This window comes from Phalacrocorax aristotelis, chromosome 22 (assembly GCF_949628215.1).
Source record: "Phalacrocorax aristotelis chromosome 22, bGulAri2.1, whole genome shotgun sequence".
Classification (NCBI taxonomy): domain Eukaryota; kingdom Metazoa; phylum Chordata; class Aves; order Suliformes; family Phalacrocoracidae; genus Phalacrocorax; species Phalacrocorax aristotelis.
In genome coordinates this window covers 6,905,030-6,930,860 of record NC_134297.1, presented here as the reverse complement: position 1 = coordinate 6,930,860, position 25,831 = coordinate 6,905,030, and the positions used below count along the sequence as shown (strand labels likewise).

General features: G+C 48.7%; 1 protein-coding gene across 6 annotated transcripts in view; it reads right to left on the bottom strand.

Moving 5' to 3' along the window:
* Positions 1-25,831, bottom strand: part of ARHGAP32 (Rho GTPase activating protein 32) — a 262,702-nt gene that overhangs the window by 7,422 nt on the left and 229,449 nt on the right. For all 6 annotated transcript variants that reach the window (XM_075116400.1, XM_075116397.1, XM_075116398.1 and 3 more), the window contains 10 exons: positions 16,040-16,142; positions 12,765-12,909; positions 11,980-12,062; positions 9,202-9,309; positions 7,796-7,941; positions 5,483-5,684; positions 4,549-4,694; positions 3,317-3,391; positions 1,882-2,739; positions 312-1,219 (listed from right to left, as the gene is read on the bottom strand). In XM_075116400.1, the coding sequence (XP_074972501.1) occupies positions 312-1,219; positions 1,882-2,739; positions 3,317-3,391; positions 4,549-4,694; positions 5,483-5,684; positions 7,796-7,941; positions 9,202-9,309; positions 11,980-12,062; positions 12,765-12,909; positions 16,040-16,142 (2,774 nt within the window). The remainder of the gene's footprint in view (positions 1-311; positions 1,220-1,881; positions 2,740-3,316; positions 3,392-4,548; positions 4,695-5,482; positions 5,685-7,795; positions 7,942-9,201; positions 9,310-11,979; positions 12,063-12,764; positions 12,910-16,039; positions 16,143-25,831) is intronic.

Below are 25,831 nucleotides of genomic sequence, written 5' to 3'. Positions count from 1 at the left end.
GAATCTGACCTGCTTTATCAAAGAGGATGTTGGAAAAAGGGTATTGTGAGCCTCAGTGAAGAGAGGATGGAAAAACTCTGAGCACTTCTAAACTAGCGTTCCCTGCGCGGGTCATGCCAGCGGATACTTTTTTTCCTTAAAACCAAGGGAGCAGGGGTATCGGGACATTCCCTCGCAGAAATTCTGCGCCGCTTTCCTCTAAGACCATGTCTGTGTCATACACCTGGGACGGTAGCGGCCGTTCGGGTTTGCACCGACGCTGCCGGAGCTTGGCGATACCCGCGAGGCTTGGGGGGGCCCCATCCACGTACCTGACTGGAACCACTGGAGGCTTTTGCGGAGGCCGCTGGCACTTGTCCCGTTGCCGACTGGTGATCTTGCCTCTGCGCCGGGGCCGGCTGGCTGGCTGCGAGCGTGCGCTGCGCCGCCGGAACGCCGCCGTCTGCCTGAGTTGTGGCCGGAGCCACTGGCCCGCGGTTAGGCTCGGTTGCCGTTGTCTGGATGGTTGTTAAATACGGCATTGAAGCCAGGGCGCTTTTCTCCCCGGCGGTTACGGCAGGAGGGGACTGAAGTTTGTCATCGGCCGCGCAGATAGGAACGTGGTGCTTGTCCCCAGACATGCATGCACGGAGGTGGGGCTTATCTACAGGCAAGTCTGTGGTGGGTGGCTCCCAGTCAGGCAGTGCACCTGGAGTAGGGTGGTGTGTGTGCTCCCAGTCCCCAGCGTGGGAGGGGAGGTGATCTTTGTCCCCCGGTTTACCAGGATGGAAGCTGGACTGCTCCTGCTCTGCATCTCTGCTACCAGGCACGTCCCCAGGCATGCCAGTGTGGAGAGGTGGGGGGTCCCGGTTTCCAGGTGCACCCGGTGGGTGGTTCTGCTCCCCGGGTGTGCTGCTACCTTGGAAATCCTGCTCTACTGGTACACCGGTCTGGAAGTGAAGGCGGTTCTCAGGCAGACCGGTATAGAGGTGGAGCTTGTCTGGAGCACCAGCAGAGAGATGGAGCTTTTCTAGAGCTGTGCCAGCTTCAGTCTCTCCGTAATTTGTGCTTTCAGAATGAGCATCTCCTGGCCTTTTCTGGGACTGAGCGGATGCTTGCTGTGCGGACTCGGCTAACGCTAGGGCTAGCATGCGCGCTGCATTTTTCGGAGGAGGAGGAGGGATAAGAGACACAGAACTGACGGGAACAGGATCCTGGGGGGAGTCGAGGGCAACTGCTCCTAATGGGGGGAAAATTGAGAGAGAGAGTGATTTTATGTTACCCAATAAGGAGAGTGACCTAACCTTAATGACCATTATAAAAAAAATAGATGCTTTCCACACTTTTACAGTGGCAATTCCTTCTGATGTGAAACACTATCTTCTGTCTCACATGCAAAACGCTGCTCAATAGCACAGCAGTTCATCAAAACAAAAAGGAAAAAACACAAGAGATTGTCTAAAGGCTCCTCTTGCATTTCTAGAGAGGTAGGAAGTAGGTAGCAGAGAATGAGACACCCTTACACAATTTTGATCATAAGGTTTTAGGCGGAAAGGTCCCTTCTTCGAGTGTTGGCAGATTTTTAATTAAGAAAAAAAAAAAGAAAAGACTTAGATGGTCTGTTGGCTGAAATGATTCAGAAGGACATGCTATATAGATTTTCATGTATGACAGGATGGAGGGGGAGTGGTATAGAAGTATTATGGAAAATTATCTGAGATTTGTGTGATGTAGGGAGAAGGCAGAGGTTAAGACCTTGCTAATCTGCACAGCCCTGCAAGACACTTGTGATCAGAACTGACGGGCAATCCCCTCTCCAACAAGGCACGCAGAGGAGGACGTTTTTTTGAGAGCAGGTCCCCTTTGGAACTTAAAGAAAGAATGGAGGAAAATGCACTGTACCTGGCTGTGTGTGTCCAGTGGGTACAGTCTTATTCTGACTGCTGGACATTGGCCTCTCCCCTTCTTCTGGCAACTCTGGTTTGCCAGCAGCCACTAGCTGGGCATGCTGTAGCTCTTGGTGGGCTCCTTCCCCTGCTCCTGTTTCACTGCTTTTCAGGGGCAAGGACATCTGGGTTGGGGACCTGTTTGTGATATCAGTGATGCCAATCCCTTTGCTCCAGCTGGAAGCAGAGGAGTTTCTGGAGGCGATGGGCACTCCTCCGATCCCTTCTGACATGCGGCTGGGCAGTGCGAAGGAGACGGGTTCTGCTGTGGTCAGCGGCGGGGATTTGACGGGCTTTCGCCCCATCTTGGGCGAGAAGGCGTGGGGTTTGTAGGCCTTCTCTTCGGTTGGGCTCAGGTCCAGAGTAAAGAAGGGACTCATCTTCTCTTGGAAAGGGGAGACTGGCTCGGAGCTCGTGGCACTGCCTGGTGTCTGGGACTGGCTGCCTGATTCTAAATCCTTCTTTAGTAGGCTTGGCTTCTCCTTGTTTATGCCAACTGCCTCCAGCAGGGAGGTACTGCTGTCCAGGCACTCGGGCTCCGCTTGGGGCGGGCTGCACTGGAAAGACATTGGGTCAAAATCCAGGCTCGCGACTCCGATGTCCGGCGGGCTCAGGTCAACGTCTTCAGCGGATCGAGGAGAAATCAGGGCGGGAACGTGGATAAGCCCCTCGTCCCCATCGCTGTCGTTGTCGTGGGGAAGGTTGTCGTAAGAATTGCAGCGATTCATGTTTCCCAAGAGCTCCCCGTTGAAGGAAGCGGACAACGCGTCGCTGCTGGACCTAGGTCTTCTGGGGCGAAACAGTTTTGATTCACCTAGGAACGAGCAGATACAGATGGATTAGTGTCAAAACTTTTCTGTTCGGGAGGTGCCGGTTCGGTGGTGTGTTTTACCGCAGTCTTAAGGCAGTGTGCAAGGTGCTCACCTGGTGAACTCCAAACACGAAAGCTGTGCAGTTAGCGGTAACTGTTAATTACGTTTGCTCAAACTCTGTTACAGTAGTTGTCAGGTCCGATCTAGTGTGAAACTAAGCTGTGTGCGAAAGCAAACCTAGTTGCAGTGTGGTGCAGACCTAAGGCTTTCTTGGAAAACCGTTTCCTTCCCACCTTTGAATAGAAAGGGGAGAGGGCAGGAACAGACGAACAGGATGCCTGCCGTACTAAAGCGAGAGGTTTGCTTTTTTACCTTAAAAGGAAAATGAAGACCCGAAGAGCATTTCTCTGCGACACCCATCTGTGTCGGGCAGCGGTAAGCTGCTTCGTTATTTAGCAAGTCCAGCTTTTACTGGAGGGGTGGAAAATCAGCTCTGTTGAGTATCTGCAGCCAGTAATGCCAAACTGCCTTTTTTTTTAGTCCACGTACGTTAAAAGTGCGAGTGGAGTTTTGTCTTACCATCGACAGCGTGCAGAGAGGTCAGCGATTCTTCGCTTTTAGCTGAGCGAAGAGTCCCGCTGTCTCCTCGTCCACCTAAGGAAATGCAACGGAGACAGTGAGAAGCTGAATTCTAAAAGCGGTTTATATTTGGCTACGTGGCGGTGGCGGGGAAAACCAAATGGGTTCCTAGCAACAGTACCACTGTCCTGAGAGGTCTGCTTTTCTGATTTGGGGCTGGGTTTTTGTGGTTTTTACTCTAAAGCCCTTAAGGAAAACCTTTATCCTGTTCCACTGTTAATATGCTTTGCTGTCTAAGACAGACATTTTGCCCACGGAGACCCTTTCAAGCCGTGGGCAAGAGGCAACTGCGAGAGTGAATCAACTTTTGATACTCATTTTACAGACCGGGGAAAAGTAATCGCCCAAAACAGCAACTGCTGCAGATGACAGATGGGAAACAATGCCCCGCATTGCCCTGCCCCAGACTCTGTCTGGATGTACCTGCGATAATTGGGTGGCTCCTACCAGTAAACAAAACCCCTTAAAAATGGGGAATAAAGTAATGTTTACACAACTTTTGTGAGTACTACACAAGTAGGACTTCAGTGCTCCAAGCAGACAGCCTTAAAGGGCATTCAGATAACGTGTTTATTATACTGAGGCCTATGAGGGTTATAATTTGAAAATGGCACCAGTAAGAACATGAGATAAAAGCCCTCACGTCTAGGGATTTGTGGTGTATTTTACCACAAAAACCACATTGTTGCCATTTTTAAATTTGGAAAGAGACAGTAAAGAAAAGGGCTGAGAATTCAGAGTCTACGTACACGATGCGGCTACAGAAGGCTGCTGGACACCTCCTCTAGTCGCCCTGGTACGGCTTTTGGGGTGAATGTGTTCGTGGAAAAGCGCCTTTACATAGTTTAACTGTGTGTCTTTTGAGGGCGGCAAAGGGAGCCAGAACTGTATTCTTATTTTGTAATAGTAGCGTCAGAAGGAATTAGTCTGAGACTTCTTATAGCGGTGCCCATATATTGTCTTTCAAAAGCTACTCTGAGAAAAGCGTTAGGGGTGTGTGCTTTAGCAGGTCCGGCTCTTGAGCTAAAGCGAGATCCGCGTAGGAAAGACAGCGGTTAAGCGAAGGTGTTACGCGTGGCTCGAACGCTAGGAGGAGATAGAAGCACACCGTAAACGTGAACTGTTCATGGCTGAGAACGCCAGGTTTTTGGAAGCTGGATTTGCACCCTTACCTGCCAGGGCTATGGCTTTCATTTCCGAGGGCTCACTGGGATTGCGCTGTAGCTTGCGTTTGGACACGGATGATGATTTCCCCAGGTTGAAGAAGGAACGCCAACTGCCGACTGGAGACTTCTTCATCTTGCTGGGCGGTCTTTTTCTGCAGTGAGAAAATAGAGCGAGTTGTTGGAGGGGGAAGCTGCGCTTAGTTCCTGCTGCTGGTGGTTTGTTATTAGCGCTATCTGGCTTCTGCTGAAACAAAGCGTAAGAACGCTGCTCTTTTAAACAACTGAGCATGATTTCGTTCCTATAGCTCAGCCCTGAAGTTAGGCTGGGTAAATTCCACCCCGCTATGCAAAGCGGGTGCAATGCAGGTGAGCAAAGGCTCCATACTTGTACATTACAGGCACTAAGGGGTGGCTGTGATTTAGCTGGCAGGTGCTCCAGTTCTCTGAGGAACGGTGCAGTCAGAGGTGTTCAAAAACACCTCTCGCTCCTGCTGTAAAATCACATTCGCTTCCTCCCACTGCCACGTTTGATTTCTAGTGTCATCCAGGCTGTCCAACTGCTCTGCTTCGAGGGGAACCTGGATTTGTTACGGGCAGTTAGTCCTGAAATCTGGAAAACCCCAACGTTTCCAGGTGTTCACCCTGTTTACATTTCTCAGTGCATGACCAGTACAGGCATCCATACGCACGCATCACCTACACCAGGGGCTTTATACATTTAACGATAACCCTGCTAAAAAGAAAGGAGGGCACAGAAGCTACATCGCTAAAACAGGTCCACCGGACAATTGATGTAAGCTGAATCCTCACAGAACCCGAAGCAGGTGGAAAAATGCCTGCAGTACTTTATGTACCACTAGTTTAAGTCAGTATCAGCAAGTTTTTGTTATAATAAAAAAAACCGAGTGTGACACACGCTGGAAAGGAAACTCGTCTCTACCTTTCGGCTGGGAAGTCTATGACCGTGTGGAATTTCCCCTGTAAAGCTGCCGGGCCTTCTCCCACTTCTATGTATTTGCTGTCTGCCACGATGGGAGAGTTGATCTGGGCTTGTGTCCGTGCCTGTGCCTCCTCCAGCGTGAGCAGCTTCGTGGAAGGAGAGGACACCAACAGAGACTTGGGCCGTGACAAAGAACTGTGCCCTGTAAGGGAAACCCAGAGGCAACAGGGAGAATCAGAAAGCTGCAGTACAGGGATCAAAGCTCTGGGGCTCTGTGTCTAGGGAGGCGCTGTGTTTTTCCAAATCCTCGTTATCCCAGCCGCGGGAAGATGTTGTCAAAGTCCCCATTTTATTTATGACAAAAAAAATTTCTCATAATTGAGAACAGCTTAGCGTATAAAAAAAAGGCAAGCAAAAAGGCAGAGGGAAGCAGGGACATTGGTAACCTTCACTGCCATGCTTCACTTAGGCTTCATCTGTGTGCAAAATCTGTAAAGAAAGCAGTGATTTTTCTTATAAAGCTTGGCTTCAGTCGTTCCCAGGTGCCACCTCTTGGTGCAACAGGAAACGCCACGTGTGACCAAACTGATGTGCAGGTGGACACGGCCAACACAATCTAGCTGTGTGCCCTGCCCTTGGCCTTTTTTACAGCTTCTTTTGGAGATGAACACGTGAATTTTGGTAAGCGTGGTTGGTGTTGCTGCTAGGATCTGTTGAGTCAGCTTGCAGCGTGGAGGAGGCTGCCACAGAGGAGCACAAGGAGCCTGCTGCAAGAGCAGCTGCCTTTTGTTTGACATTGCTTGTTGTGCAAGTATCTGTATGTTTATTCTGACATGGGTTAAGGGGTGTGGGGGGAAGTAGGTCGTCCCTTCACATCAACATCCTGGTTGGTTCCGTTCCTACTACGATCCTTGCGGCATCGCAGCTCTCGTGTAAAGTGTGCGCAGCCGCGCTGTTTCTCAGCTGTAAATGCTATCCCAGTTGGGTTCCAGCTGCCTCTGCACCAGCCTTACCTGGAATGGCTTAATGCAGGCTTGGGAATAGCACTTCCACCTCTTATGGGTGGGTACAGGCAAGAAGCTGTGCTCAAAAACACAGGCTCTTGGAAGCACTGAAGCTTAGCCGATACGCTGTGAAACAGCCCGACCCTTCTCCCCGCCAGTTTTGTGTCAAAGGACACCGAATGCGAATGGCCAAGTCATTAAACAATTAGATGAATTTACATGGTCCATTCTAAGCCTGGATAATCATTTGGCTCGGATTCTTAGCATGCTTATCTTCCCCTGGCAGAGTTCAGCCTGCTGTGGGCTATTATTGTTCAGTCCAGCCTAACCTCTGGCTCCTATTGACTTAAAATTGCCTTCCAGTAGGAGCAAAAGCCGGACTTGGAGCAACTTTGCTATCCTAAGTAGGGGTAGGACTTGTTTAAAAGTGGGGAGCAGCAAATATACTGGCCAAACAGCTAGCTGTGCTCCACAGGTGACGGTCACCCCATTGACTGCACACGCTTCATAGGAAGGGCAGGTTATCAGAGCAGATGGTACACGCTTAATGCTGCTTAGGAGTAATAACAGCTCATGGTATCCATGATTGTTGATCTAACATACAGAGGGAACTTTCTTCCCGGGGCAACTCCGCTTGTTTTCAATGGGCAGGTATACTTATGGTCTTCGTAGTTACTCAAGGGAATCTGCAGGTTCCAAGGCTGAAGGATGTTTTCAGGTGCTCCGGGCTTGGGCACAAATGTGTTGGGCGATGGCTGTAGGGCCAAGCCACGTGGCTGGATGGCCCTGCTGATTAACCCATACAGACTCTGCAGAACAACCAACCAGGGTAGCAGATGCCAACATACTCCCTGACTAAGTTTCTTAGTGTCAGCGTTACTGAGTACAGAGAGCTTTATTTAAATCAGTTCATTTCTATTTATCTTCTAAGGTGCTCATAAGGGTAGACGGACCATGCATTGTGTGGCACAGCGAGACAGCTCAGACAGATAAGTGTGCAGCAGCATTGACGAGGGTGGTTTTTAGAAAGAAGGGGAAGGAGCAGGGGGGACAATTTCCTTACAATTTCTCAGTGCTAGGACATAAAAGTAGCAGCCAAACATTAAGATGGGCACTTCTGTCGAGCATCCCTGGCTTCTAAGAAAGGCACTGGTAGCAATTTCTAAACCCAGGCTAATATTTGCCAGGTTCTAACATCATAACCCCGGAACTCTGCCCTCCAGGTTACAGTAAAAAGACATTTCAAGCACCCATTAAGTGTCTGCTACCTTTGTTGATCCAGGTAAAGCTAGCGGAGGAAGACACGCACCTGCTCCATCTCGTATGACTGAGCTGAGTTTGGAACTGAAGAGGACGTCCACGTGGTTCAAGATGAATTCCACAACTACTGACTGGATTCGCACCTCCATGAAGGCGGCTGTTCCACTGAAGCAGGCTGACTCGATCTGCTTTGACCTGAAGCAAAGGCAGATTAAATGAAACGCGAACAGCCAGAAGGACGGGGAAGATGCGCTCCGTTTGCGTAAGGCTTCAGAGTGCGTCGAGCCTATCGTGCCTGGTTTCTCAGGCAGACACGTCTTTAGGGGCAGTTAAGGGATTAAATCTCCGCAAAGCATTATGCAAATGATCACAGTGACTGGTGATTTACACCCAGATTTTGGTTTCAGGTTCGAGTCGTACCGAGATGGCAAGAGGAACGCCGGGTCTAGAAGGAAACGGCGTCTGTGGCAGCTCTGGATCGTGGTAAATGAACTGCGCGCACACAGCGGGGAGCGCTTTGTTAACTTATATCCAGATACTGAGACGGGCAGCAGTTTAAGGCAGTGGCATTGTGCAAAGCTCACTGTGGCCTAATGCGATGGGGTTTGTTTTTTTTTTTCCCCTCTAGCAGGGAATGTCTCCCACCGATCCTGCTCAGCAAGCACCCCAACAGTCACAGAGGCAAACTCAAAGAAGAGATCATTTGACTGCTTGTGGGTGACTTGCCAGGAAGGAGAAAAGCGCTTACCCTCATTAACTGCACACAGGGGAATCTATGACTCAGGTTTCTCAGGCCGGTAACAAAAGCAGTCCAGAATCAATATAATAGAGGCCAGGGTAATTTGTTGTTGTTGTTGTTTGAAAGCAAAATTTCTAAATGACACCATTAATTTTAAACTACCCTATTTTGCACATTCAAAACAAATTTTAGGGGACAGATTTATCCAAGATCATTTCCATAAGTTGGAATTTTTGCAGCCAGAAGCTGTCAAAGGAGGCTCTGGTGACTAATGCAGTGGGAAATCAGCGATGCCGCTGAATGAATTTTCCTGGTTGATAAAGGACACAGTGGTCTCATCTAACCAGGAGAGGGGAAATTATCAGCTACAAGCGAGGGCTGAGGGTGGGGGGAATCCTTCCTTGCCACTACTGAACTGCAGCCAGTGGAATCACATTGTGGTGAGACAGAGGAATACTGGGGTGTTCTCTCGGGGTGGTCCTGCTGACGACAGCGGGGGCTATTTCGCATCACTAGCGCAGGAGCTTGCCAGCTCATCTCAAGCCCTTGATTAAAATGACTTTCCATTAGGAATTTTGCAGGAGAAGAGCACATTGGATGGAAGAAAGGAAGCTCTCTCTCTACTGCTGAAACTTATGATCTCCTGGAGAATAGGTATCTGTTTTTTAGAAATATAAAACTTTGCCTTGTACTGAAATGGCGGAGGGGAGGAGTACCTTAGGAGGTTTGGAGCCCAGACGATTGCTAAGTTCTTAGTGTGCATGTTTGTGATGGAGCAGTAATCAGCTAGACGAGCTAAGTGTCTCATTAGGAACTCCAGTGTCCTGGAAAACAGGAGATAGGCAAATGTTCAGCACCAATGAGCAAAGCCATGCGGCAATTTACAAAACAAACCCCAGTTCATTGTTTTCTTTTGGTTTGACAGCTCACAGGAAAAAAAAAAAACGTTGAACTATGTACCCTAAGACTGAGGCTAAAGTTGTGTTTAGCAAATAATTACACCGGGGAGGGGTGAGGGGAGCCTCTCCTGATTTGTGCAGGCACACGGAAGAGACGGCCACAGCATCTGCTCTCAGCCCAAGGGCTGGATCCAGCAAGCACTGAGGTGGATGGGAATAATCTGACTGCCACCAGCAGAGCAGGATCTAGAAGCCTAGGGCCTGGAGCTTCATCACTTGGCTGCTTTACTGAATTGCTGGACAACAGAACTCCATCCTTTGCACTGTACGCGAGCACTGAGCTGCTGCTTGGGAGGGGGGGAAAGGATGGTCAGTGTTAATCTTGGTAAGGGGGGAGTATTTATTTAGATACCCAAGGATCTGGAAAAGCAGCAAATTGTATCTGAGTTCTACTTAGGAACCCGTGGCCAGTAATTTCATTATAGGTATAAGGCAGATATAAGGTTAAGCGTCTGAGGCTTCTGTTCACATTCAAAGTAAGAACAAAAAACAACAAAAAAAGGTGTGGTGTTTAATATAAAAAAACCCACTGCTGCTTCCACCCCCAAGGAGCAGGGAGCGCAAGGCGGTAATGAAAATGCTGATGCATCCTCCTCCGTGCTGTTGCCTGGCAGCAGCCCTGGCCTGTGCCTGGCTCGCTGCGTGCCCTCTGCGGGGAGCGGGTGGGGGCTCAAAACTCCACGCCCGGCCAAGGCCTGAAGTGAAGGCGGATGGTTCTGGCAGGAAACGGAACGGACGCCTCCAGCACCCTGCACGGCCCTGCTCCAGCTGGTGCTGCCAACGGCTGTTACCTGCGGGAACTTCTCACCGCAGAGTAGCAGAAGTATAAAGTGGATTTTTTTTTTTTTCCCCCCCCCTTTTTTCAAGCAAACCTCAGGAAAGGTGGTGAGCAGCAGCCCTGTCCGCCTACATCACTTTGCAGCCACCTATCTCCCACGCACCCTCTCCGGCCTAAGCCTAAGACACACACAGGCATCGCGATTGCCAAGTTAAACAAGTCTGCTACCCCCCCCCCCCCCCCCGTAAAATAAGGGTCATTTTAGGGGAAAAGTAGAATGCACCAGAGAAAATTAGACAAAGGAGATGAGTTTGTTTTTTAAAAGGTCCACCTCTAGGCCCTGCCCCCTTAATTCATATAAATAAACTATTACCAGTAGTTAATACAAAGTACCAGCTATCACACTGATCAGTTACTTAAAGAGCAAGTAGCACACATTATTTAGCATATTAATTAACCATTATAATTACTTAAGACTAGTTACATATTAATTATATATTCATATAGTTATATATTCATACTAGTTATATATTCAAATAATATAGTAGTCTTTTTATACCCCTGAGGTATGTTAGTGCCATTGTCCAGCTGATCACCACACATTACAACAACTAATATTTAAATATCAACACAAATAGTTATCAGTATCTAACTAACACATCTTCATACACTGGCCACTCAAGGTACAGCATCAGGACTGGTTCTGCATAGTAACATACATTAAACTAATAAACCGCTGTGCTAATTGATGGTTATAGCATAAAGCCATCGCGAGCCAAATGCCGTCCACGGGCCAGCCCATGACCATAAAGCTATACGGCACCTGGCTGTTATCATAAAGCATTAACATTAGATATCAATAGCCAACCATCCATCTGCATGCGCTATAAACGGTTGGCTAAACCCTTCAGGGGCCAGCATCACAGCTGCCACGGATATTTACCTTCCAACATACACCGTAATTTGCTATTTATACAAATTCCAATACATAATTGGAATACATAATTGGAAGTAGGTCAAGCCTACTTACTATCAGGTCTTAATAAAATGTAAAGTCATTAACATACAGTATAATTGGTTATTAATACCCATCACCATACCTTTTAGTCTGATACCTATTTATCATACCCTGCCATAATTTTTTAATACTAAAGACCATTAACGTGTTGTTATACGTTAAGACTCGTTACCAGATAGCACCAATTAGTTATTAATAACTAATTACTTTGAATATAGTCTTATACCTAGTTGGTGATTTTTTTAAACATCATGTTATAATTAGTTATTCTACTAGAGCACTGTTATAATTTGCTAGTTCCTATTATTGATGGGGGGGATGAAACGGGGTGGAATTGGAGACAAAATAGGTTGACCAAATTAAACTGAAGTCCTGAACCAATTTTTGGGCTGCATTTCACTGTTTTTAATTGGCCTTCCTGGAGCTGGTATTATGTCCCCCCTGCCCCCTCCCAGAAAACCTATTTCCTTAGTGATATCAGCCACTTCCGACAGAAGCAGCTTGTATTTGTCTCTACGTGGTTTCCAAGGAAGTCAAATAAGACTATGCAAAGTCGATAGTGTTCATCTGGTAATGCGCTAATTAAAATATAAATCATCTTTGCACATTAAAATGGTTTATGGCTCTGTAGTGGCGCACTGCAGCTATCTTGAGAGGGAAAACTGGAATCGCGTCACGCCGCTCCTGAAACGCTAGCGATAAAACGCCGAGCCACCACCGGCGCGAAGGCTGCACTAACCTGTAGTGAGGAGGGGGCAGCTGTTGGATGACATCGTGGATTTTAACCAGCCGTTCTTCATCTGTAGCAGCAGAAACAGCGTCCTGGAACGAGGCAGGAAGGGATTTAGCTGCAAATAAGACTAGATACCCACCACCGCACCTTGAATCACGTGCCCAATGGACCGCTCTTCAGTAGCGAGGCGGGCTGCGTTGCTCTTTACCCTCGGAGAGGTGGCTGTCTCTTGGGGACAGACCAGCACACGCATCGTGTGAGAAAGGCCAAGCAAATCATGCTCTGGGCCACATTTTAGCTAAACTGTACAGAGCAATTCCTTGCAGAGGGTGTTCAGCGCCAAGCAGCATTTGCCTCTCATCCCACTGCTGTTTGAGAAAGCACTGGGGAATGGCAAACCATAAGGGAATTCTTGCAAAGCACTGTTAAGTGTCTCAATAACCTTCTGCTGGGGCTCCCGAAGTGGAATCGGTACGGTGTGGCACGGGGACAAAGGCACGCATGCGGGACCTAAAGGGGAAGCAGAAAAGGGTCCTCAAACCTGGGGCCCCGCTGCACTTTTGGGCAACTTCTGTGGGTAGCACAAACCGGGTCGGTGTTAGGCTGGTACTTTCGGAGATACCCGCTTCTGATCTCTCTAGAAACCCCAACTGAAGCACAAGTCAGACAGAGAGAGGTGCGTGGAAGACGGGTTCGGCTTGTTGCTGGATCCTTTTCAATATTTCTCTAGCCAACCCGTATAGATGAAGTCACGCTGAAGTGGAAGGTGAAAGGCATTGCCTCGTACTTACTGAGAACTTCTCGTAGAGTTGGTAGGTCAGCAGAGGGTTCGGGAGTTCGCGGAAGTACAGCTTGCAGAGGGAGCCCACGCAGTGGATGTCTTGGATGTAAATGTCCTTTGTCAGGTCAGGAATCTGCTCGGAGTCAAACTCGTGGCTGGAAATGAGACCGGGAAAATGGGCAAAGGGGGTTGAAAAGGAGGAATGAAAATAAAACCCAGCGCAAATTACAGGCACGAAAAGCAAGGGTTTCCTGATTTACAAGAAAAAATAAGTACTCGGTCACCAAAGCCACACGACCCACGGTTGTGCTGCTGCTAGACTGGATTTTTCCAAAAGGAGACTTTCTTCCTTTTCTACTATGCCATTTTCAGTTAGTTTTACACCTGCTTGACCAGCCTGCAACCCCTTTTGCTGCAGCAGGGCTTCCACAAAGCCTCCAGAGAACGTCTTCCAAAACAACAACCTGAATATTTAACTCCCAAGGCTGAGACTGGGAGCTGCCTGGAGGAGGAGGAGGAGGAGTGCCCTCAGGTCTGACTGAAAGCTGCTGTCCCTTTGCATTTCAAAGGCCTGGAAATTGAAGTGATAAAGCAGTGCCATCGGCAGCTGCTGCACATGGTAACTAGTGTGTGTGCAGAACCTCCTTGGGGACAAGCTGGTGAGCTGAGCATGCCCCTGCTCCAGGGTGAAGAGAGCCAGGAACCACATGAAGAAAATCCCTGAGCATTCCCTTGGTTTTCAGCAAGAGAAAAACCAAAATCACAAACATTTATGAAATAAAAGCCGAGCTTAGGAGGCCAAGGGCTGGCTCGCTGCTAGAATATGTGCACGGAAAGCGCTGTTTCAAATTAGCAGGACAGATTTGCAGGGGCGAGCATGGTGAGTCAGGCCACGGGGAGCCGCGAGAACACGGCTGCTCTAGCTGCAGCTCGGTTTCCCTACAAGGGTCTTTAAGCTGCAAACCAAAACGGCTTATCATCGACACGGGGAGTCATCCTGTCTACACTACAACCACAACAATGTCGGCGGCTCGGTGGCAACATCCCCAGCTTCTCTCCCTGCCCAAGCCAGGCAATTTGTAACACGGGAGATAAAACGTGCCTTCGGCACAGCTCGAACGCCGAGCTCGCCCCTCTCTGCCTACAGGGCAGAACCAGTTTGCACCCGTGTGCAAGGCAGCCGCCGTACGTCCCTTACGAGCTGAGGAAGGAGCTCCTTCCTTCCCCTAGACATGGAGGCTGCGTGAGGGAAGCCGTTCACGCTGCGCCAGACTGGGAGGGCAGGAGAGGTCTCTACTTCTTCAGCCCACCCCAGTTCCTCATCCCAAAGACAGCGCAGAAGAAGGAAACAAAGGTGTCTGCCACGACCCTCGCTGTTCAGTATATACTGCTCCCACAGGCACGTTCTGACTCATCACTTACTCATATCTGGGAGAGAAACTTATTTCCTGCACTTGGCTCCACAGAAGAAGAGAGCGCTCAGAAGGGAGACCAGGGAAGGACACCGGCCCGCCCCATACAGATACCCTCAGCCTCAGCTGAAATTCTCTGGCCGCATCCTGCCCTGCTCCAGCACTCCGGGTACTCCGGCGTATTTTCCCTAGGAATAAATCTCAGGCTGCATCAGAGACAAAACCCCGCAGAAGCAAAATATGGAGTGAAGGGAGGCCCTACATGCAGCCTTTTTCTTCCCTGCCCTGGCTGTTTCGAGAACTACACCTTATTTCTTCTGACCCCAGAGGAAGATTTTGTTTGTAGAAGAACACAGCTTCACATTCCCTCAGAAAAAGCCAGAGCCAGGGTATAGGGATGCACAGACCAACTCAACACTCGCTCTCTTGCCTACGACCAAATAAAGGCAGCCACCGCACTACCGAAGCGCCAACCTCTGTCCTGAAGTAAATCTCCCACGTGGAATAAAACCTCCAACTTTCTCTCCAACCAAAAAGCCCTTTAAATCCGGGAGATCCAATTCTTTCACGTGAAACTTAAGAACAGTGACTCATTTACAAGGATACTGCAGCCCTAGCTTTGAAATAAGCCTAACGATCTGTTTATATAGCTGGAAACTACAGCAGTGCCATGTGTCCTACGCTAATCGAACACTTATGAAAACCTGCAGTGATTTAGATGAACAACAGGGACAGCGGCTACAAGTTATGCCATGTACTCCCTTCCTTTTGGCTTTGGAACAGCTCAGAAAATTGAAAAATAGGCTGTCCCTTCATTCTCTGTACTATACCAGGGAATTATGCCATTAAAGTTTCAGAAAACCATTTTTAAAGCACCACTGGCAAACAGTGAGGGAGAAAACGGTCTTGGCAACACAAAGGGAAAAAATGGACAAGGGCAGCGATTAGAAAGATGGTCCAGCACAAGTCAAAATGGGGAATTAAAGGGATGTAACTAAAGCAAAGGGAAACATTTGATTCAGCCAAGACGGTGGTGGGCAACAGCTGCAGTCAGAGCCTTTGGAGCCTGAATATCAAAGCCTCGGGAGCAGATTTTTAAAATGGAACTTGCTGTGATGAGAAATAGGATTAAGCTGAACCAGAATAAGCCGCTCCACAGGGGGCTGGTACAGTAACCGTACCGGCTCAAACCTGTCCACTGAACCTGGGAATAGCTGGTACAAAAAGGATATCCTTCACATGGAAAATACCCCTCTGCTGCCTCTGCGAGGCCGCGGGCCTACGATCAACACTGGCGTTAGTCCCACCCCACTAGGCTCTCCCAGGCCCTTCACAACAGAGAAACGCACTCCAGATGACGGGAGGAAAACCAGCCTCACAAAATGATAAAGACCATTTACTGTGACGAGAACGGCTCCTAACCAGGAGGACGCACACCTGGCCTTTCCCTGCACCGCGTGGCAATGCCACCCACCAAGAATTATGCAAATATTCTTTGCACATTACCAATTAATTGTTAATATGCCAGGAGTCCAAAGCAGCAAGGAGAAAGATCAGCTGCTCAAAAGGGAGCAAAAGGGAACAGAAATGAAACATGACAGCAGCGACACCACAGTCCCAGAGCCTTCCGATACTCTCTCCTGAAGGAAAGCTTGCTGCAAAATGAATGCTACCGAACAACCCCGTGTTGCTCCAAAAGGGTGGCAAACCCGGCACACCACCCGCCGAGCACAGGCTGCTCACCCGGGCCGCGGCCGCTCAGCCGCCTGCCCCGCAGCCGCCGCGGTGCCGGCTTCGGGAAGCGGAGCCTTTGCACCTAGCGCCTGCCTCGCTCGGCCCCAGCACGCAGGCTTGTCAGACACGGCGCCCTTACCGTAGCTTCTGGATGTTGGACGCAATCCCAGACAGACGATATATTCCATCCACAATGCCATGTTTCTCAATGAATTCCGTGCAGCTCTTGAGGACCTGGGGGACTAAAGAACAAGTGCTGTTGGTTAGCCGAGCATGTTATTAAAGTCCTAGTTCAGGTTGTGGTCTTGTCAGATGCCATAAACTGAGCCCAGCTGGGCTACTGCTTTAGTTCTTCCTTAGAGGAGAAAACCTGTAAGAAATTTAACTTTAGGAGTTGGTGTGGAAACTGCTCAGAGGTGTTCTTTGCTTTAAAGAAACGCCAGGATATGAATCAGGTTGAAAAAAGTCAATTCTGGTCAAGAAGAGACGGTGCAGGTCCCTTTGCAACTCCCACAAGAACTGTGGTGTTACATTCCATTCCAGAGGAACTATAAAACCGAGTAAATACGCTTTCTTTGGCCAAAGACTTCCTTTGTTTTCAAATCTGTACAGGATTAACCTATGCCGCTTGGCTTAAGCAAATATAAACTTTAAGGAGATGCGACTTGCTGCACCGGGGCCAGGAGGGTTTTTACAACTGATAATTTCTTCCCCGCTGCCTACCGGAGTGTGACTGGATTTAGATAGCTACACAGCACACCATACTCACGGAAACTGCAGGCAGACCGGGGTATGACAGAATGGAAAAAATAAGCCCGGAGGATATAATTAGGTGTCAACTTAATACTCAAGCAGCTTCACCAACCAATTCCTTCCAGTTGACTTCTCAGCCTCATGCAGCATCCACTGCCGGAGCTATCTGTCCATCCTTGTAAGCTTAATGAGGAGCAAGTTACTCTATTTACAAGAGGGAGATGAAACTGCCCTGAACACAGAAAGAAAATTTGGACTGAGCTCTGGTGAGCATCGGCAAATCTTCACGGAAAAAGCTCAGACCCTAGTGGATTCCTCTGCAGGCCACCTTTTTCCTACAGCACCTACAATGATCTAGATTTATTCTTACATTAGATGCCAGGTCTGATCAATTTGCCACGTGACACAGCTTCTGAACAGGTTATGTGGCAAATCCCCTTATACCACGCAGCAAATGCCATCTGCCAGTCAGCCCTAAGTGCTACTGAACTTAGATGCTCTGTGCTTTCTCTTCCCCAGCTGCCTCCACCACTTTTTCTTTCCAGCTTGCAGCACTGACACAGCTAGAGAAAAGATGTATTTTACATGGTTCCCTGGAAATCAGCAGGTGCATCCTGGGCTAAGGGCACATCTGCCCCGCACTCGAGCACAGGAGACAAAACCTGTACATCCCTGGGGCTGGTCAATCACGCAGGCTCAGCTATAGCAGATTAGGACCCCGGACCTGCGATACTCAAAGATACCAAGAGAGAGTCAGAACGGAGTCAGTCGGACTCTAGTATTGTGCTGCTGGGCATTTACGGCTTCTCTGGCTGTTTTCCAAAGCCAGGTGCAGACTTTGGGGCGAGCAGAGCCCTCGAACATCAAGCAACGGCATAGGAAGAGCCTTGGAAACCAGGTGCTGCATTTTCTGGGGGGGAGGAGAGCAGCAGAGGTGATCACCTCCCGCTCTCCCCTGCAGGTGCAATGAAATCTCAACTCCCACTACAGCGGCCAGAAGACATTTGTGGAAGGAAACCTCAGCATCTGCTGTGAGGCTAAAGGTGCCTCTCGCAGCCTTGCGAGCCCAGAGCAGCACCACAACTGTTGGCGTTAGCAATCGACCAGACCCACGCTCAGGCATCTGGGCCAGGATAAGCAACAGCTTCTCACCGCTGAGTGAATACACATTTGGAGAGCGGCTGGTAAAACGTGCATCAGCCATCCACCACACCGTAAGCTACACACCCGAGAACAGAGCAGGGGGAACAGATGGCCCTAATGCTGTTTCAAAAAACACTTTTAGAGGACAACACTTACCCCTTTATGCAAAAAGATTCAACGCCTCTTGAAGAAGAAAGTCTTTAAGGCTTTAAGTGGCCAGCAAGGGAGTTATATCATACTCAAGCAGTTGCTAAAAAGGGCTAAAATATGCTTTGCGTTGCACTACAGCGCTAGGAGGCAAGCGCGACCCAGGTATAAACTGGTGCGGAAAAGCAGAGACGAGGACAGCACCATCCGTGGCAGCGAAGGCAAAGGACGAGGCTTTAGATGCTGACGCAGCGGCTTCTTTTCTTCTGTGAGAAAAGAGAGCACCCCTAGATCGCAAGCCACACTAGGCTCACGCTCCTTCTGGTTTCACTCAGAACCAAGCAAGGCCACGTGAGATGCCCACACGCGAGTCTCCCCCCACCACCCATTACAGAAGGTCACACATCAGCGAGCCGGGCTCGGCACTGCGCCAGCGGCGTTTCCTTCTGCCGACTGCAAGAGCCGGGCTCGGGTAACGGAGCTTACCCAAGGTTTAAAGTGTTGCGGCAAGATCTGCTACCGCTTAGCTACAAAACCCCAGAGGCTTTAATGGTCCATACTGGAATCTCAGTAGGGGTCCCCTTGAAACTAGCAGCTCCCATTGAAACAAATAAAGCAGCAAATAAAGAAATAGCATGTTCCCTGACTAAGTCCTACCAGGGAGGCCGGCACCGTCGGAGAAGGGCGATGCACACACCGTGTGGCCGAGCCTACACAGGCAGCTCTCCTGTTTATCTACATACCTCGAACACGGCTACGGCACCCGCCTGCGCTTCCTAACCGCAGGCCGGTGCCACCGGGAGTGAGCCCCGCGCGCTCGCCGGGCCGTATCCTTCTGGGGTTTATCCACCTGTGTAAACACGCAGCATGGGAAGAAGGGTATTTACGTACCAGTTCAGCTGAGCAGGAACCCGTTGTGACGATGTGAAGCAGGTCAAGGGAGAAGGGGGGGAAGGTGAGGGATGCAGCCCCAGCGATACACTTCCCAGAGCACTTATTTGTCACGGAAGATCTCGGGCACGGTTAGAAGAGTTAACATACACTGAAATAATTCTAGCAGGCTTGATCTGTGCATTTCCTAATCTGGTTACCAGGACAATGTGTTCTCTAAGCTAAATATATCATGCCAGCACTGGAGATATTTTGGGGGAATTGTGAACGGTTGGAGAAGTGACTGAAATTCAAGCAGGGCTACGATTATACGTGAAGGCCCTTTGCTGCAACGGTGACTTGATTTTTCTGGCTTTTCAACAAAGGCGGCACCTCTGACAATGACATGCGCATTTAACCTCCTTCTCCCCTTTAAATCCCAAGCCCTTTAGCTAAATAGACATTTATATATATGCATATACACACGTATGGAGGGAACAGTGTCTGTTACCACCAGGATGAAGTGGCAGAACGACAGCACAAGCCAAGACTTAGTTCTGCGAGTGCTTCTGCCTATTGCAGAAACCCCTGCCCTGCTGCAGCGGTGAACTCCTCGGTATTCAGGTCCCGATTTTGGCTTCTAGATCCCAAACCAATTGCCAGATTTGAATCGGAAAGGCATCTCAGCCGCATCACAGTGGGAAACCGACGGGAGATTTCTTCTCATCGGATGTAGCAGCACCTACACTAAAATTCTATTAATGTTGGTTAATTACTGTGGCTTCCTGCAATTACAGCAACCAGGCTTGATGACGCAGGTGGTTTGTATCAGCAGCCGTAAAGGTGCACCCAGCTCAGCACCCGGCTTCCGACAACTGCCACGAGCAGCCCGCTTCGGGAAAGCGGCACGGAGGGACCAAGCACAGGGTAACACTCCCAGCATATTCCTCCAGCCCCAACACTCCTCTGTGCGCTTATTAAACAGAGCACAGAGCCCCTTCCCGTCCCAGGTGCCCAGGCAAGTGGCAAAAGTGAACCAAGACTATTCCTTCCCTGAGCAGCCCGGTCTCCCACCACTGACTCCAGATAATCTCTCTGCAATGAAGTCACCGGCTCAGCTGCAGCCTGCTAAAACCCACAGGCAGGTGCTACGTTTGAACACCCACCTCTTCGTGAGAACCCAAGCCCTGCACACGTCTCCCAGTCCAAATCCATCCCTTCCCTTGTTCCCCCTCCTCCCTTCGCTGCCTCCGGCAGCGGGCAGTTCCAGGAGACAAAGCGCACAAGGCTGGAAGCGTGGCTGGATCGACAGGGGAGACCCTGGCATATTTCATCACCGTAGCAGCTAAAGAAATTTGTTCAACTTGCTCTCGAGCATCTCTCAGCTGGTTTGAAAGGTTTATTGCATCTCCTAGGGCTCGTTAGCTCGTTAGTTCTTTGCCATTAAGAGGAAGCAGAAGTTTTATGTTTTCATTCTGAAGAACATTTTGATTCATCTTGAAATCAGGCACATTTCCTTTCCTATCATCTTGGTTTTATTTTTTCCTTTTTAATCTTTTGTAATGTTCCCTCCCTGGGTTTTGGGAGGCTTCCTTTATTTTTTTTTATTATCTTAGTACGTTACTGGAATCAGAACTATTTGTTTAGCCTGGGGAACGAGGCCCCCCATCAAGCTCCCCTCTAGCAGCGTCGTTTTCACAATATTACAGCAATAAGGTGAGCCGCCACACAAGCCAGGCCTTTCGGCTGGTTAATGGACCGTAGCACGCTGAAATGCAGCTGCTCAGCTGAACTCCACACACCGCAAACAAACGCGGGAAGCCAACCTGCAGGCCAGCAGGAACGAGGAAAACGTAATAAACTGTCCCGAGTGCCACTCTGGGCCGCTCAAACAACGGTAATAACCACGGCTATCAAGTGGTGTGCTGATACTTAGGAAGCCTATGAAAAAAACAGAACTGAGCAAAGGTTAAGGGCTGTGTTTCCAGCCACGAGAATATAAGCTTAAACAATCAGCCACAAGATAAAGCTTAGGTGAAGGCAGCTCTCTCTTAATTGTCCAGGCTGCCTTTACAAACAGCAAGGAAGGATGGGTACAGGCAGAGGATGGAGCGCCCCAAGGGCACCCAGTACAACCCAAAAGGTGGGGAGTATGGTACGGATGTGCTCCTTTGCGGAGATTTTGTGACTAAACTTCTAGGCATTGGGAATTAGCTAGGTAAATCCTGTCTCCCTTGCTACACTGAGATGTTGGGTAAGAACCCAGCAATGACTGTCCTCACCTGAGGAAATAGAGTTGCTTTTACCCCAATCATTCGTCCTAATTTTAGCTCAATTTTGCAAAAAGTTAGCCACTTATTTCCTAAAAAAAAAAAAAAAAAACAGTAAAAACCCTGTAATAACTCAGACTGTAACTTTTTCTAGGAACCTCATTTCCCACCACCCATTTCTGAACCCCCTCCCTCCACCTTACAGCAAAAGCTACACGGAAGGCGTAAAGCAGCATGGGACAGAAAGGTTAAGGGCTGCCTTTTCAGTGCCCCGTTCCGGCAGGAGCACCCCCGGCAGGACGGCTCCCCGCCACCCAGCGAGTCGCCTGCCCTTGTCATTTTATAAGCACAGATACCCCACCATCCCCTGAACCGTCAGAAATACATCCCACTTCAAAAGATTCTCTTCCAAGGACTTTTGTCTCGCTCCTAAATCTGCGTCCTCACATTTGAATCACCAGGAATAGGACAGACGTACAAGACCAAACAAACAGCAAACTTCCTCCAAGATGCTCTCTTCCTGATTTCCAAGAAGTGACCCACATTAAAATTATTTATGGTGTTGATGAGTTGAGTAAAGTCCGAGCCAGCTATCACCAGCTGCACCATTTCCTGGTAACATGCAACGTTTTTATCTGTAAAGTGACTTTTGCACTTGGGAAAGTCCAATAATGGAAGAGGGGGCCATAAACCGTGAAACCCAGCGCAGCTACCACGCAGTGCCCGTTGGTGGAATCGGCCTCGGGCACTGGACTCTGCTTTATAAGGCCGGACTCTGTTTTTATGGCAGCTTATCCAGGAGTTGTGTAAAAACAAAGTGCAAAGTTCAAGCCTGAGGAACATAAATACTGCTGTGTTGCATCAAGCCAGGAAGGTAGGCATCACAGGACTTGAAAAACACAGTTCTCAGCAACATTCTCGATGTTGTGGGTATGTCTGTAATAAGTTGAGAGGGGGGAAAAGCATCCACCTCATTAAGAGTGGAGGGATAAAAGCACAAATAATTCCTGTACGGACTGCAGCATTTTTTCTCATGTTTGTTCCTCTTACAGCTGTAGTGCTTCAAAATGCAAATTAATTTTCAACTCCCTGCTGTCCTCTGGGTCACTCAGGCGTAAAGAATTTCTCTTCTCGCAGCTGCAGGCAGCATAAAAAAGAAGGGGAGACAGAAATTGTCTCTTCTCTTAACTGCAAAAGCTTGTTCTCCCCTTCTGCAGCTACTTCCCCCAAACAAGCAATTCTCCACGGGGACTCCACGTACCTCTTTGTAATGCCCAATAATCTTGAGTTCCAGCAATTCTGAGGGCAGACGGTGAAGCAATAACAGTGCCCGTTACGTTTGGAAATTTGCCCAAAATAGCTCAAAACTATTGGCCTTTACAAGTATTAACTTGTGTTGAATGAGTCTGTGCAGCGGCGAGCGCACCTGCCGGAAGCGGAATATTCTCTGCTCAGCTGCAACGTGGCGCAGCCGTCGCGCTTCTGTCCGGGCTGCTGCATCCCTCTTCCACATTACACGGGCTGGTGCGTGCAGAGGCACACCCCGCCACCTCGGAAGGGACATTTCGGCACCTAAACCACACAGGCTTTTCACGATTTACCGAAGCGCCCCAGTGAACGAGGCACCGTTCCGTTCCCAAAACGGCCCACACGTTTAGATTTGTGAAACTACGCAAACCCGACCAAGGAACAAGACACACAGAGGGGGTGCACACAGGTAAGTTCACTACACTACAGACGCTCACAAGGCTACTCTGGATCTAGCACGCCAACCTCTGTTAACGCTTGAGTAAATGCTATTTAATGTTTATATCGTACTCAATCTCCCAAGTACTTCACAAGTTTTAGAAACCTACCCTCGTGGCGGCCTGGGGGGCAGATACGGTCTGTTAATTTGATTTTACAAGCGTGGAGATGGAAGCGGAGATACCAGGCAAGTTCCCCGAGGCCATGAAAGGTGTGTGAGAGATGGGGTGTGAGCTTGGAGCGCCCAGCTCCCCGGCCAGAACTGACTACAGCCTCGGTCATTGATTGCCCCAGTCAATGGAGGTGGATTTTGATTAAAAAATTACTAGAAATTGTGATACACTGACACTGGTTTTGGCATATCTGAGGCCAACGGGTTTCAATATCGCACCAACCTCCTGAAAAAAAAGGGATAGTGAAGTGAAATAGCAGCCAGCAGGACAGAGACGGACGGAAGAGCAAGGCTAACATTACCTGCGAGCCCAAAGCGGCTGCCAAATGACAACAGCCCCACTGAATTACTGCCCCAGAATGCAACTGCACAGCCTTTTTTCCCCCCCAGTTTACGCTGTCTGTGCGCAGAGCTGCGGCAACCGTGGACGCGGACGCAAGTGAAAGTGCTGAGACAGGCCAGTGTTTCTTTACTGTGTAACATAAAACAATGAGGAAATGATAAAGGATCAGAAGAAACAAGAGTTGGTCAGTTTTCCAACATGCAAAGCAAATCGTACCGCAGAGTATGAGTCAAATCCTCCCCTTTGTTAATGATTTCTCAAGCACAGAAGCAAATCACTTGGGGAGGACAAAAGGTTTAGCGTATCTCTACGGCATGCAGCTTATAAACAAATTTTCAAGTTTCAAGTAGTGGAAAAAATTCACTGATGGAAAACCATCTCCTCCCTACCGATAGGCAGCTGCCTCCTGGACTCATTCACGGGCATCGACAGACTGGCCACAGCTTCTAGTTAACTAAATAAAATATTCTGCTGTAGAATTTGCCCTTTCACCGTGACTAGCCACGCACTATACAACCAGTTTAGGTTTTCTCAATAGGACCATGGTGCACAGAAAAATACTATTAAGGGAGGCGTAACAGGAAGATTTCCAGTTTCCCCAGTACCAGCAATAGGTAGGCTTGTTGGGAAACACCACATACACCCCAATTCGTGAGCCTGGTATATATGCATCCTCCACCTGGCATGGGTTTTATTTATAGCTTTCCCCAGATACCACAGAGGGCATTACAAAAATTATTGGAGAAGTAAGGATGCATTATTTTTCCCGCTGTGCCCATGGAAAAGTTTGAATCCACTTTTGGTTTATTTTTTAAACACTTTCATTATGGCAGACAGGGTGAATCACCCTCCAGATACACCCATCCGCCTGGATGACTGCTAGACGCCTAAGAGTAAAGCAGATGAAGCCTACTTTAAAGGACTTGCCCAAAGTCACACAAGAAACGCCTTAGCAAAAGAGAGAAATGCAAACAAATCCTTCAAAACTCAGATTTATGTCCTAATCATGAACCCCTTTAGGCCTATAAATGCTTAAAAATAGAGGCAGAAGCAAAAGCAGGACGCCAGATCTGAACATACTCAGAGGTTTGAAACTATTTAGTTCGCGTGCAAATTTGTCCGCTTGGATACTCCAAAAATACCTGTTTAAAAGTACAAAAATGCCCCAAGGGTTCACTCGCAGAATGAACGCGTCTAATATGAACCTCCAGCCTCATCCACAGCCAACATTTTCAGCCGTCAGTAACGAATGTGGCCGATTTCATCGCCCTGATCGAAGCGTTACGGTTAACGCACACGACCCTCCTCTGTCGTGCAGAATTTCAGTAAACCTTTGTATAAGAACAAGCAGTTACTGCGTAGAGAAACCTACCGATGCGGCTGCAGCATTCAAGCCGTAACACTCCAAAGCGTACCTGGGGAGCGACACGCCGGGGCTCTGTACCCCCACGCAACCGCCTGCTATTTGAGCTCTAGTGGGCGCGGGTAAAAGCTTGAGGATCTACGTCTGATGGAAGCTCTGCAAACGCCAGAAAGTCCTTCCGAAGGGAAAATCTTGGAGCAAAGCAATTCCCCATCAAGGGCATCTGGAGCAGGGATTTCAGCTGGGCCTTCGGAATGTGAACTGGAAGTTCTCGCATTTCAGGGGCTGCCTTGTGTTTGCAGTTAAAAACAGGAGTTAAAGAGAGGAAGGGAAAAAGCAACAATTCTGTAAATATTTACAGATTTCTGCTTTTTGGCAAAGTTGCCTTTACTTGTTGTTTGTCATGTCCAATTTCACTCTCTAGCAGCAAGAGAGTGGAAACTGCTTAAATTTACCCTCGAAGAGTTAAAACACCAAGAAAAACTAAAATTAATAAATATGTAAGACTTAGCTGTCCTGAATGCCAATTCAAGGCTTCCTTCACAGATGGCAAAGACCCAAAGCCAGCCAGGCAGACTTTTATTATAATGAAAATTATTAGCTAGTAAAAGGGACTCCTCACATTAATACTAGGAACCAAAGAGATGACATATAGATTACCAAACTTAGGCTTGAGCTAAAGGGAACCAGATTTTTACAGAACCCTGCCAAGATGCTGCCCGAGATCTCATTCCCTGTGTTTCTCTGTTCTGGTAACAGCCTTCTCCCTACGCTCAAATCTGCAATAATTTAGCATCAAAGGCAACTACATCACCCGGCTGCAGGCAGGGGATCGCTCGAAGGGAAGGATAACCCTGGAGGACCCAGAACAAGCTGTGAAGTCACCAGCAATCCCACGGTGCTGTTCAGGAGCTTATCCGCCGAGCAGAAGAGGATAAAGCCATCCCTTGCTATTGTTGCTAGCGCCCGGTATAAAACAGGATCAAGATCCCGTATCTGCTACAATTTGATCTTGCACGCAGTTCTGAGAAGTCTCAGCTTTCATTTAATTTTTATTTTAATCTTACCCAACTTGTCCAAAATAACTGCTAATAAATCTGGGGAACTGGGAAGAATGGGAAGGA